This window comes from Plecotus auritus (genome assembly GCF_963455305.1).
Source record: "Plecotus auritus genome assembly, chromosome: 8".
Taxonomy (NCBI): domain Eukaryota; kingdom Metazoa; phylum Chordata; class Mammalia; order Chiroptera; family Vespertilionidae; genus Plecotus; species Plecotus auritus.
In genome coordinates this window covers 174,090,909-174,104,490 of record NC_137782.1, presented here as the reverse complement: position 1 = coordinate 174,104,490, position 13,582 = coordinate 174,090,909, and the positions used below count along the sequence as shown (strand labels likewise).

At 60.6% G+C, this 13,582-nt stretch overlaps 1 protein-coding gene across 6 annotated transcripts in view; it reads right to left on the bottom strand.

Annotated features, from left to right (window-relative positions):
* MBOAT2 (membrane bound glycerophospholipid O-acyltransferase 2) overlaps positions 1–13,178 on the bottom strand; it is a 66,789-nt gene extending 53,611 nt beyond the window's left edge. The window contains exon 1 of one of the 6 annotated variants that reach the window (XM_080684698.1): positions 12,879–13,178. In XM_080684698.1, coding sequence (XP_080540824.1) covers positions 12,879–12,953 — 75 coding nt within the window. In that variant the 5' untranslated portion in view covers positions 12,954–13,178. Of the gene's footprint in view, positions 1–11,971; positions 12,604–12,878 lie in introns of those variants that run through there. The other 5 variants (XM_080684693.1, XM_080684694.1, XM_080684695.1 and 2 more) reach the window with 5 other exon arrangements.
* Positions 13,179–13,582: the final 404 nt, after the last annotated feature.

Sequence of the window (13,582 nt, the reverse complement as noted above, 5' to 3'; positions counted from 1 at the left end):
TCAGCACCGGCCTGCCTCTGGGGGCCACGCAGTGGCCCGGGCACAGGAGCGCCCACCTGGAGGGCAGGGGGCAGGCAGAGCCCAGCCGGAGGGCAGAGCAGTGTCCAGCCGGAGGGCAGGGGGCAGGCAGAGCCCAGCGGAGGGCAGGGGGCAGGCAGCGCCTTCCGCGGGGAAGCCCACCGGCTCGAGCCCAGGGCATTGACGCCGGAGAAAGATGGTGAGGAAGTGACATGTTCCCCGAGGTCCCCTGGGCGTCGGTCCCCCTCAGGAGCTCCGTCACTCCGCCACCTGGCCGACTCCTCGCCCGTCCTTGTGAAAACGTTGGGACTCACGTGAACTGCAGCCCTGACCTCTGTCCCGCGAGCCCAGCGCCCAGGCGGCACCCAGACGCCAAAGCCCCGCCGAGGGGCCGCGGGGAGTGCGCCGAGGGACCCCCCGGCGACGGGAAGCTGCCCAGTTAGCACCCCCAGGACTCACCGGGCTCTCACTGGCTCTCCCCTCCCCCGCACTCCCTCCTAATGCCACCCGCAACCCGGAGGCAGGGCCCACCGTCACCCATGTCACAGACCGGGAAACCGAGGCTACAGCCCCGTGAGGCAGGGCCCACCGTCACCCCATGTCACAGACCGGGAAACCGAGGCTACAGCCCTAGACGGCAGGGCCCGCTGTCACCCATGTCACAGACCGGGAAACCGAGGTTATAGCCCCATGAGGCAGGGCCCACCATCACCCCATGTCACAGACCGGGAAACCGAGGTTACAGCCCTATGAGGCAGGGCCCACCGTCACCCATGTCACAGACCGGGAAACTGAGGCTACAGCCCTATGAGGCAGGGCCCGCCGTCACCCATGTCACAGACCGGGAAACCGAGGTTACAGCCCTATGAGGCAGGGCCCGCCGTCACCCATGTCACAGACCGGGAAACCAAGGTTACAGCCCTATGAGGCAGGGCCCACCATCACCCCATTTCACAGACCGGGAAACCGAGGTTACAGCCCTATGAGGCAGGGCCCGCCGTCACCCCATGTCACAGACCGGGAAACCGAGGTTACAGCCCTATGAGGCAGGGCCCGCCGTCACCCATGTCACAGACCGGGAAACCGAGGTTACAGCCCCGTGAGGCAGGGCCCACCGTCACCCCATTTCACAGACCGGGAAACCGAGGTTACAACCCCGTGAGGCAGGGCCCACCATCACCCCATGTCACAGACCGGGAAACCGAGGTTACAGCCCTATGAGGCAGGGCCCACCATCACCCCATGTCACAGACCAGGAAACCGAGGTTACAGCCCCATGAGGCAGGGCCCGCCGTCACCCATGTCACAGACCGGGAAACCGAGGTTACAGCCCCATGAGGCAGGGCCCGCCGTCACCCATGTCACAGACCGGGAAACCGAGGTTACAGCCCCATGAGGCAGGGCCCGCCGTCACCCATGTCACAGACCGGGAAACCGAGGCTACAGCCCCCTATGAGGCAGGGCCCGCCGTCACCCATGTCACAGACCAGGAAACAGGTTTCCAAGAGGCGGGTCAATGTGAAGACTGCTCAGCCAACAGGTGGCGATGGGGACCTGGGGCCGCCTGCGCTCTCCGCCACACTAGCCCCCGCACTCTCACGGGGGCGGGGGGGGGGGGCTCAGCCTGAGGATGGACGGAGAGGAGGCCCCTGTTCTTAGAGGCACTCCCGGCTCGGCAGGGAGACGGCAGGGAGACGGCGGGTCAGGTCAGCAGGAGCTAAGAGCACGGGGGCCCCAGGGCAGGGCGGAGGAGGGGGGGCTCACACTGCCTCCTAGAGCTGGAAGGACTCACACTGACAAGGGGCCGTGGAAAGACCCCACAATGAGCCCGTTAAGTCATTCCCGAGAAACAGCGGCGCGGGCGATGCCGGGCGGGGCTCAGCCGAGGAGAAGCTGGGGGTCCCCGGCAGGACCGGCCGCGGGGCAGACGTGCCAGGGGCGCAGGTAAGAGGCCGCTCCCGGAAGGCTGCCCGGACCCCAGCCCCCCAGCCCCCCAACCGGGGCTGAAGTACCCACGTGCACTCGCCCCAAGTGCGTGTGTATCTGAGACACAAACAGAGGCTCGAAGTGGGAGAGCGAGCAATGGGAAAGGTGGGGCAGGTGGCAACAAGCTGGGGCACGGGGCGGGGGGCGGGGGACGGCTGGAGCTGACCCCTGGACGACCCAGGGCTGCGGGCCAGGGGAGGGGTGCAGGGACTCCAGGCCGAGGGGGCGGCTTGGCCAAAGGCGGGAGAGAAAAGCGCAGGACGGAGTGTGGAGGGAGCCTTCAGCTCAGGCTCCAGCGGCAGCCCCTCTCGTCCATGCTCCGGGCAGCTGCTGCCCCGTCTGTCCGTCCATTCGTCCGTCCGAGGGGGTGTGAGTGTGAGGCGGCACCAGGGGGGTGGGAGGTCTCCATAGCAACAAGGGGCTGGCAGCCACACTTGGAGGTTCGAGGCCTCCCCTTAGGCCGGGAGTCACATGGGGAGGGCGGTGGGGGGAGCCTCACCTTCCGACTTCCGACCTTTTCCACCCCCGAGGTTGCACACCGTCCCTGGGGTCGCGGGGACAGCACTGGACGGAGGCGTGGACTTCGTTCCACTACGAGCGCGTCCTCCTCCAGGGCCGGCCACCGGAGTGCGGCAGCAGCTCCATTTCCCCCAAACCTTGTGGTTACTTTGTCAAGAGCACCATTCGGCTTCATGCGTGTTTGAGGTTCCATGTTAACTGCTTCCATGCACACGTTTGAGAAATACCTCAGATTGTTATAGCTCTTCAATAACAAGGAGAGCCTTTACACATGTGGCCAGGGGCTCTACCTCTGATGGGGGGGGGGGGGGGGGCGGGGCGCGGGGGGGATGGAGCCGGGTCCAACAGGCAGGTTCCTGGCCCTTGATCAGTAGGTCTGAGTGGAGAGTATATATTTTTATTTATGTTTGTTATTTAAAAAGTATTTTTATTGATTGCAGAGAGGAAGGGAGAGGGAGAGAGAGACAGAGACATCAGCGATGAGAGAGAATCCTGGACCGGCTGCCTCCTGCACGCCCCCCACTGGGGATCGAGCCCACAACCCGGGACGGTGCCCTGACCGGGAATCGGACCCTGACCTCCTGGATCCTAGGTCGACACTCAGCCCCGGAGTCCCGCCGGCTGAGTGAGGACATGTATTTTTAACAACAATCCAGGTGGCTTTGGGACAGGTGGCCGCAGAGACGCCTTTCGGAGACACTGGGACCGGTCAGCCCTGCCCTTCTCAGCGTCAGCCCGGCTCGGCTGTCAGCAGCCCTGGATGGAACCGGGGGACGCACAGGCGGGACCGGCTGTTCTTTCCCAAGGCGCCGCCAAGAGGGAGGAAAGGGCGCGCGGAGACGACGGCTGTCCGCAGCACCAGCGAGAGCCGTGGTCGGCAAACTGCGGCTCGCGAGCCACATGCGGCTCTTTGGCCCCTCGAGTGTGGCTCTTCCACGAAATACCACGGCCTGGGCGAGTCTATTTGGAAGAAGTGGCGTTAGAAGAAGTTTAAGTTTAAAACATTGGGCTCTCCAAAGAAATGTCCATCGTTGTCCTGTGGATATCTGGCTCTGCTGATTCATGAGTTTGCCGACCACTGAGCTAGAGAGACGAGTCACACCGGCATGCACATCAGCAGTCATGTTCCGAGGGATCTGAATGCCCCCCAGACCCACTCTCCACTTTACGGTACCCCAAAGCTCCGCCTGCCCTGCGAGGGAGGCCCCGAAGGAGGATGGGAGGGGGTGTTCATCTCCCTCCATCTCCCTCCTCCCCCTCCCTCCAGTCCTCCACAGGCTGGCTGGTGGTCCCCCGCTGGCGGCCGCGGCTCCCCCCCCCCCCCCCCGCCACAGGCAGCCCCGTGGGGCTGGCATTGGGAGACGGTTGCACTCCTTGCTGACTCCCCTAACCCGCCATAGCTTAGTACCAAGTGGTTCTTAAGGTCTCCTTGGTTACCCAGCCCCGTGGTCGGCACACCGCGGCTCGCGAGCCACATGCGGCTCTTTGGCCCCTTGAGTGTGGCTCGGCGTTAGAACCACTTCTTCAACATAGACTCGCCCAGGCCGAAAACTGACTTCTGCGCATGGGCCACAAAGTTTCCATCGCACTGTACGTGCGCGCCCAGGCCGTGGTATTTTGTGGAAGAGCCACACTCAAGGGGCCAAAGAGCCGCATGTGGCTCGCGAGCCGCGGTGTGCCGACCACTGACCTAGTCCAACCCGCCTCCCGCCAGAAACCCTGACGGACGCGTAGAACCCGAAGCCGAACCCAGACCCCGATGAGAAAGCAGCCGCCGACGGCACGCAGGGAAGGTCAGAGGTCAAGGGCGCTGGGCCCGGCGGGAAGCGAGGACGGGACTGTGACCAGCAGTGGAGCGGGCACACCGCGCCTGTGAGCGCTCCCAGCTCCGGCTCTCCCTTCCCCGACCCTCGCCGCCCCTCCCCTCCCCTCCCCTCCCCCTTCCCCGCCCCTCGCCGCCCCTCCCCTCCCCTCCCCTTCCCCTTCCCGCACCCACACGTCCCTTTCCCGCACCCACACGTCTACCACAACGATGTCTGGCTTCACCCAGCTCATCCCCAAATCATCAAATGACCCCTGTGCCCAGGGCCCCGTTCATGGCTTATTTGACTGTAAAGAAATCTTTTTTTTTTTAATTCTTAATTTTCTCAGTGTCCTTTAGTTAACTTACTATGAGAACTCTGAGAATTTCTTTTTTAAGTATATTTTATTGATTTTTTACAGAGAGGAAGGGAGAGGGATAGAAAGCTAGAAACATCGATGAGAGAGAAACATCGATCAGCTGCCTCCTGTACACCTCCTACTGGGGATGTGCCCGCAACCAAGGTACATGCCCTTGACCGGAATCGAACCCGGGACCCTTCAGTCCGCAGGCCGACGCTCTATCCACTGAGCCAAACCGGTTTCGGCAGGGAGTATTTTTAAAGCGAGGGCATTTTAAAGAGGAAGGGAGAGGGAGAGGGGGAGAGAAACATCGATGATGAGGGAGAACCACTGTGGGCTGCCTCCTGCACGCCCCCCGCTGGGGATCGAGCCCACAACCCAGGGCTTTCTAGATTGCTTTAACCTTCACAATAATCTACAACTAGCTGTGTTTGTCTCCCTTCCTCTCTGAAATCAATAAAAATATATTTAAAGAATAGAAGTCTTATTCTTTTTTTATATTTTTTTTTATTGAAGGGAGAGAGAGAGAGAAACATCAAGGATGAGAGAGAATCACCGATGGGCTGCCTCCTGCACGCCCCCCACTGGGATTCGAGCCCGCAACCTGGGCCTGTGCCCTGACCGGGAATCAACTGTGACCTCCTGGTTCATAGATCGACGCTCACCCACTGAGCCACGACGGCGGGGCTATTTTTTTATTTTTTAATAAAGGATTTTAAAAAAAATATTTGCTTTTTAGAGAGAGGAAGGGAGAGGGAGAGAGAGAGAGAGAAACAGCGATGAGAGAAAAGCATCGGTGGGCTGCCTCCTGCACGCCCCTCCCAGGGACTGAGCCACCAACCGGGGCCTGGGGCTGCCTGGCCCAGGGGACGCACTGCATCCACCCAGCACCCCAGCAGCTAGAAGCCTGGTCTGCAGAGGCTCGACCCGAGAGCGTTACCCATTCCTTCAGCCAGAACACGCGGTCTGTCCTAGCACAGAACCGGAGGAGGACCCCGGGGCTGATGTTTCAGACCATCTCTTCCCGAACATGCCGCCTCACGGGCTGTCTCCACAGGATGCAGTGAACATACACGGAAAGGCCCCATCGGCAAAGTGACCGAAAGGGAACGGCTTTCTTTAGAGGCCTCTGCACGCCTCTTACACGCACACGCATTCCGTCCCAACCACGGCGACCAGCAGGTCCGTGTGCGGGAAGTCCCAGCCCCACCTTCTCCTTCAAAGTACACGGGCGCCCAGGTCTACAGCCATGATCTGCCGCAATCACTGGCCACCCAGGGGTCCTCAAACTACGGCCCGCGGGCCACAGGCGGCCCGCCGAGGACATGGATCCGGCCCGCCGGGTGCCGCTGCCTGTCCTGCTTAGCAGCCGACGCGTCCCGGGCCCGCAGTGCGCACAGGAATTTGTTCATAGTTTTTTTTTTAAACTATAGTCCGGCCCTCCCACGGTCTGAGGGACAGGGAACTGGCCCCCTGGTTAAAAAGTTTGAGGACCCCTGCAGACCATAAATTAAAATTGACCTTTCACTCAAGGTCAAATATATATATATTTTTTTTTCCTTGAAGCTAAATTTTATCTGATTTCAAGCCTTGAATTTTATCTGATTTCGTGAGGTGCTGTGAGGATGCGATTCGATGATATGACGCAAGTGAAAGAAACGCGTGCACTGTGAGGAGTTACCCTTAAAATTACCGCCTGAGCCCCCGGGACCTTGCAACCTACAGCAGGCTGTCCCCCCCCCCCCCCATCTTCTTCTCCCTCCTCCGAGCCTTTCTGAATACCTGGGTCTCCCTCTGGCCCCTCGTCCCACCCAAAAGGTTGAGCATATCATCCCTAACACAGCGACCCTGTCCCCAAACAGGACTGTTCGGCGAGCCCCTATCATCCCTCGCTGGCCCTCTGCCAGGCACGTCACGCTGGATGTCACGTCACCGGGGACATGGACGCCCGTGTCACCGTGACTGCAGCATCATGGGAAACGAGGGAACAAATGGTTAAAAAAGAAAGAAACAATGTTTCTTGACAGATGTTACTGAATGGGTGTTGCCTAGACTGAGTGCGTCATCATTGCACAACGTGTACACGTGACAAATCAGTAGGTTGTGCGCCTGAAACCAATGTGATGTCATAGTGTCCATGGCAGCTCCATCGTTTCAGGCCACCCCCACGCACACTGGGCCCGTCTGCGGGTGCGTCAGGAGCGTGTTCTTGCATGAAGGCAGCCTGCCATGTCCCGCGTGGTGCTCACCTGGGGTTTCTGCATTGCGGGCTTTGCAACGGGGAAGAGGGTTAATACATCGCATCTTTCAAAACCCTGCCCCCTCCCCCAGAAAAGGGAAAGAGAGAGAGAGGGAGGCAGGGAGGGAGGGAGGGAGGAGAGGGCTAGAGAGCGGGCTCAGGCCCTCGGAGACGTGGGTCAACCCAACGCAATAGAACAAATATGCTGAGGTGACGAAAACACGGGGGAAAGTAGGCTGAGCCGGGGCGTGTGGCGATCCTCCTCCTCTGTGCCCGCCCTTTGGGGTCTTCTGAGAATTGGCCACATCAGCAACTAAAGAAGGGCGCAGTGAGGCTCCTGGTATCGGATGTCTTCTCGCGGCACCTTCGGCCTCTGTCTGAGACACGGCTCTCCCTTAGCCCAAACCTCCTCAAAGCCACCCTCCTCCGGCCCTCCCACGCGGACCCACCGGCCCTCCCACGCGGACCCATCCGGCCCTCCCACACGGACCCACCCGGCCGTTCCACGCTGACCCACCCGGCCCTTCCACGCGGACCCACCCGGCCCTTCCACGCGGACCCACCCGGCCCTTCCACGCTGACCCACCCGGCCCTCCCACGCAGACCCACCCGGCCCTCCCACGCTGACCCACCCGGCCCTCCCACGCGGACCCACCCGGCCCTCCCACGCGGACCCACCCGGCCCTCCCACGCGGACCCACCCGGCCCTCCCACGCGGACCCACCCGGCCCTCCCACGCTGACCCACCCGGCCCTCCCACGCTGACCCACCCGGCCCTCCCACGCGGACCCACCCGGCCCTCCCACGCTGACCCACCCGGCCCTCCCACGCGGACCCACCCGGCCCTCCCACGCTGACCCACCCGGCCCTCCCACGCTGACCCACCCGGCCCTCCCACGCGGACCCACCCGGCCCTCCCACGCTGACCCACCCGGCCCTCCCACGCTGACCCACCCGGCCCTCCCACGCGGACCCACCCGGCCCTCCCACGCGGACCCACCCGGCCCTCCCACGCTGACCCACCCGGCCCTCCCACGCGGACCCACCCGGCCCTCCCACGCTGACCCACCCGGCCCTCCCACGCGGACCCACCCGGCCCTTCCACGCTGACCCACCCGGCCCTCCCACGCTGACCCACCCGGCCCTTCCACGCTGACCCATCCGGCCCTCCCACGCGGACCCACCCGGCCCTTCCACGCTGACCGCCCCAGAAATAAAGCCCTCTGGCATGCAAGGCCTCGGGGCAGAAATGTCCTATTTTAAAGCGTCACAGACCCTCCCCTTGATACTAGCTTTTTACTTAAACTCAAGGCCCGCTGAACAAAGGCGATGGCTGCCCCAAGGACACCCTGGAGTTCCAGGCAAGGTTACCCATCCAGGGTCTAAGCCGGTCTTCTGCTCCTTCTCCTTGCCTGACCTTCTCATTAAACATTTATTTCCTCCTTCCTCTCCTGCCTCGCCTGCCTCGCCTGCCTCGCCTGCCTCGCCTGCCTCTCCTGCCTCTCCTGCCTCGCCTGCCTCTCCTTCCTCTCCTGCCTCGCCTGCCTCGCCTGCCTCTCCTTCCTCTCCTGCCTCGCCTGCCTCGCCTGCCTCTCCTTCCTCTCCTGCCTCGCCTGCCTCGCCTGCCTCGTCCCCTCTTACACGGGCGGGGCATAAGGAAGCTGACAGTTGTGAGCAGGCAAAGCACAGAGCTGATTCTCGCAGTATTGCTAATTAATCCTGGTATTCTTCCACGAATGAGCCACGGTTAGCCTACGTTTGCCCCGCCCTGTAGTCCAGGCGTACCATTAATTTTATCATTTCGCAAATTGTACGCTCTGGTAAAAAAGTTAAACTATTTTTCTGGCCCTACGGTCCTTCCTCTTTCTCTGAGATCAAACAACCATTTTAATCATCTCCTAAATCGTCAGAACACTGTTAATTAGTTCATACCCAATTAACATACTAACAAGTTATATTTTCACACTTCCTATTTCCTGATTTAGTCCTTTTCCCGTTTAATCACATGATTTGATTACAACCAGTTCTTAAGCTCTCTCTAACGTGGACTCAGTTAATTTACATATTACAAAAGTTACTTTCTATTTTGCTCAATTTAAAAATAATGGCTACATGACTATTTATTCATGCAATTTTACAATAAGAGTTTTTAGTTGTTCCAAGAGCTTTATTGTTAAAAAGTCAACTCTTCAGTGCTGGCAACGATTTATTATCACTATATAAAAAGTTAAGGCCTTTGTTGGCATTCATTCCATATTATTAAGACTTGCTTTTAAAAAAAAAAATTTTTTTTTAAATGGGCCGAGGACCTAAATACACACTTCTCCAAAGAGGACACGCAGATGGCCAATAGACTTAGGAAAAGATACTCAACATCACTAATCCCCAGAGAAATGCAAATTAAAACCACAACGAGATACCGCCTCACAGAATGGCTACCGCCAACAAGTCAACCAACAACAAGTGCTGACAAGGATGCGGAGAAAGGAGAACCCGCGTGCCCTGCTGGTGGGAATGCCGACGGGCGCGGCCACTGTGGAGAACGGTATGAATCTCCTCAGGAAACTAAAAATGGAACTGCCTTGTGACCCAGCGATCCCGCTAAGCCAAAAAGGATGCATGGGTCCCTAGCTTCATTTCAGCATTATGTACAGTAATCCAGATTTGGAGGCAGCCCACGTGCCCATCAGCAGGTGCGTGGGTGAGAGAGCTATGGTGCATGTACACCCTGGATACCACGTGGCCACACAAAGAACGGAGCCTTACCATGTGCAACAGGACGGGTGGGCCTAGGGAGTATTATGCTAAGTGAAATACGTCGGCCAGAGAAAGACACGCGCCATATGATCTCGCTCCTATGTGAAATCTAAAAAAACGAAGTAAACGAACAAAACAAAACCGAAACAGACTCATGGGTACAGAAAACAGACTGATGAGGTTGCCAGAGGGGAGGGACTTGGGGGGCTGGGTGAAGGGATTGAGAAGTAGCTACCGAATGGTCATGGGGATGTAAAGTACAGCATGGGGGATATCTATATATATATATAAAAGCCTAAGCGACCCTTCGACCCTTCGACCGGTAGCCATGACGCGCACTGACCACCAGGGGGCAGACGCTCAACGCACGGGCATGGAAACATGGAACAGACTGATGAATCTCAGAGGGAAGAGGGGCTGGGGGAGGGTGGGAAGAGATTAACCCAGCCTTGGGCAAACTACGGCCCTCGGGCCGGATCCGGCTGTTCTATCCGGTTCTCTTGCTCTCCCCTCCGCTCCTTTACTTTGAATTTATATTAGTTCACACAAACACTCCATCCATGCTTTTGTTCCGGCCCTCCGGTCCCGTTTAAGAACCCATGGTGGCCCTCGAGTCAAAAAGTTTGCCCACCCCTGGATTAACCAAAGATCTTATATTTATACTACAGGGCCTGGTGCATGGATGCGTGCACCAGTGGGGTCCCTCAGCCTGGCCTGCGGGGATCGGGCCCAAACCGGCGGTCCGACATCCCCCGAGGGGTCCTGGATTGCGAGAGGGCGCGGGCCAGGCCGAGGGACTCTACCGGTGCATGGATCTGGGCACCGGGCCTCCATGGCAATAACTATGGGTGGTGCCACGTGGGGGCTGGAAATAACAGGGGATCACTGTGGAAAGTACACGAGTACCTCACCGCTATGCTGCACACCGGAAACGAATACAAAATAATATTGTGTGTGTGGGGGGGGGGGGGGGGAGGGGAGACTTGCACAGGAAAAACAACTCAGGACCCTATACAAATGGCTCCACACATTCCGAAGACTGTCCGAAGGCCCCAATCAGGGCTGTGGATAATGAGGAAGGAAAGTCAGCTTCTAAGTCCCTCCGCCTCCCCGGCTCCCCCTGCTTCTCTCAGGACCGAAGGAACTCGCTCTGGGTTGCTGAGATGGTTAAAGGTGTTCATTAATATTAAATCGCCTTTCAAAGATAAGCTTCATATAAATTTAAAGGTGTTAGCCTAGTAAGGAAAAATTTCCTCCTGTCACGGGGAAAGAGAGACAGAGAGCGTGAATATACCTTTCTCCCTAAAATAAACCTTGCTCCTCATCAGCAAAAAAAAAAAAGAAAGAAAGAAAAAAAAACGTTTGACCTGGTATCCGCCCTGCCTTTGCTGATACACCAGCAGCAACCTACTTAGCCAGGCGCGATGTATCCTGCACGGAAAGGTCACCGCTGTGTTCGGTTCAGAGCGCAGGACTGACGCCCCCACGGGAAACCTGACGTTCGGATCCGCGTGTCCACACCCAGAGACCACGGCTGTGTCACAGCACAGGACTGCTTTCACTTCAACCTGCTGGCATGACACCCGTTCTAACTGTCCGGGACGTGAGGGCAAGGTCATTTTCTAGGAACCCAAAGTTACGGCTCAAATGCCAGAATTCAGGTACGACTGAAATTTAGGTACAGAATTCAGAGTTGAACATAAGGTAGAGTTTTTTTATACTCGGACACAGTGAGTATATATTTAAACACACACACACACACACACACACACACACTCACACACACACACAGAGCCCTAGCCAGTTTGGCTCACTGGATAGAGCGTCGGCCTGCAGACCAAAGGGCCCCGGGTTAGATTCCGGTCAAGGGCACGGACCTCGGTTGCAGGCTCCTCCCCAGCCCTGGCCCCGGTCTGGGCTCGTGCGGGAGGCAACCGATTGATGTGTTTCTCTCAGATCGATGTTTCTCTCTGTCTTTCCTTTTCTCTTCCACTCTCCCTAAAAAAAAAATCAATGGAAAAAGATCCTCGGGTGAGGATTACACACACACACACACACACACACACACACACACGCAGTAGAGCACCAAGCCTTAGTGTCATAATGCCAGGCACAGGAGTGGCCCCCATCCCACGGCCCACCTCTATGACACGGAGCCTGGGATCCCCAGTGACGTCCATGACAACCACACATTCAAGAGGCCGGTGGGCCAGGGCCCCCTGTGAAACGCAAGCATTTACAGAGCAAGTCCATTTGAAATAACTTCCAGCAACATTTTCGGTTTCTTACCTTAAGCTCGGGGCTAGAGCAACTCCTGGTCTGTCCCCATCAGCCACTTCCCTAAATGTCACTCGGACACAACGCCTCCCCACCTGCTTTTCCGAGTGACCGCGCTGCCGCTGCTGCTGCTGCTGCGTCCATCCCCGCGCTGTTTGTTCACGCTGATCCTTAGGCCTTTGGTGCCCGCTGAGGGGTCGCAGTTAAAGGCCACGGTCCCCCGCAGGCCTCCGCGAGGGCTGGGAGAGCGGGACGGGGAGGCTGGCTCCTGCTAGCTACAAGGTTGCAACTTTCTCACCTAGAAACCCCGGGCTGATGAACTCGCTGTGACTTTTCTCCATAACCTCTGCCTGCCCCCACACTGCTGCCTGGCTCCTGAATGGGCCACACGCCAACGCAGACGGTCCCGGAGCGCAGGTCGCTGCCCCCCGCCACCCTGGCCACCTCCAGGGCACACGCGCCCAGTCCCGCTCCCTCTCCACCGAGACACATCCACCCTGCTTCCCCGTGGGGCGGTGCGGGCCACGCGCTTGGGCACGGACACCCGGGTTTTCCGCCCTGTCTACACCCGTGCCCACACGCCCTGGAAGTGGCCACAGGGCTCCGGATCGCCGGCCGCCGGGGTTCGCACGCCCCGGGTCTGGACGCCGCTGGGGCCAGGGCGCAGGGCCAAGCAGGCACGCGCGCACGTCGGTGCCCCCCCCGGCGGCCCCGGCACGGGCACGGGCCGGGTGGGGGCTGGGTGGGCACGCCGGGGAGGGGCGGCCGGTGCCAGGCGGCCGGCGGACAATACCAGGCGAGTCGCCCCCTCCCTGCCGTGCAGCCCCCCCGCCCCAGCCGGCGCCCTGGGTCCCGGGCCCGCGCGGAGGGGACGCGGCCGGAGGGGGCGGCGCGGGAGGGGCCGGCAGGGCCGCGGTACCTGGTCGATGGGCAGCCGCACGGCGTCGCTGAGGGGCTGCAGCAGGGTGGAGCCCGTGGTGCTGGTGGTGGCCATGCCGGCCCGGCCCTGCCCCGCCGCGCTCGGCCGCCCGCGCTCTGCCCGGCGACGCCGAGGATGGGGATGCAGCCGGCGAGCCTGCCCCCTGGCCGCCCGCGGTCGGGGCGGCGCGGGGCGGGGCCGGGGAGGGGCCGGGGGCGGCGACCGGCTGGGCCCTTCCCCCCGCGCCGAGCCCGCGTCCCGGACCGCCCCCGCGCCCCCGCGCTCCGCTCCCGCGCCCCCGTCCGCCCGCGCGCGCCCCGCCCCCGACTCCCCGCAGCTGCCGGCGCCCCCTCCCCACCTCGCGCGCCCTCGCGCCAGACAGCCCCGCGGCCCAATCGGGGCGCAGCGCCCCGACAACGGTGGCCAATCAGAGGGCGCCGGCCCGCCACGCTCGCTCCCGCCGGCCCGGGGCCGAGGGGCAGGGGGCGGACCAGCTGGGGCGGCGGGGCGGCTCTCGGGGGCCGCGGCCCGGGGTGGGGTGCGTGCTGCTCTTCCCCCCGCCCCCGTGTCTCCTCCCCGAGGGTCCGCGCCACCCTCGCCTCTCCAGGAGGGACGGCGGACAACAAAGGGAGCCGGTGGCCGCCAGACAAAGGGCCGACGTGCGGGGCGCCGTCTAGCCAGCTCTGGGGGCGCTGGGGCCAGCC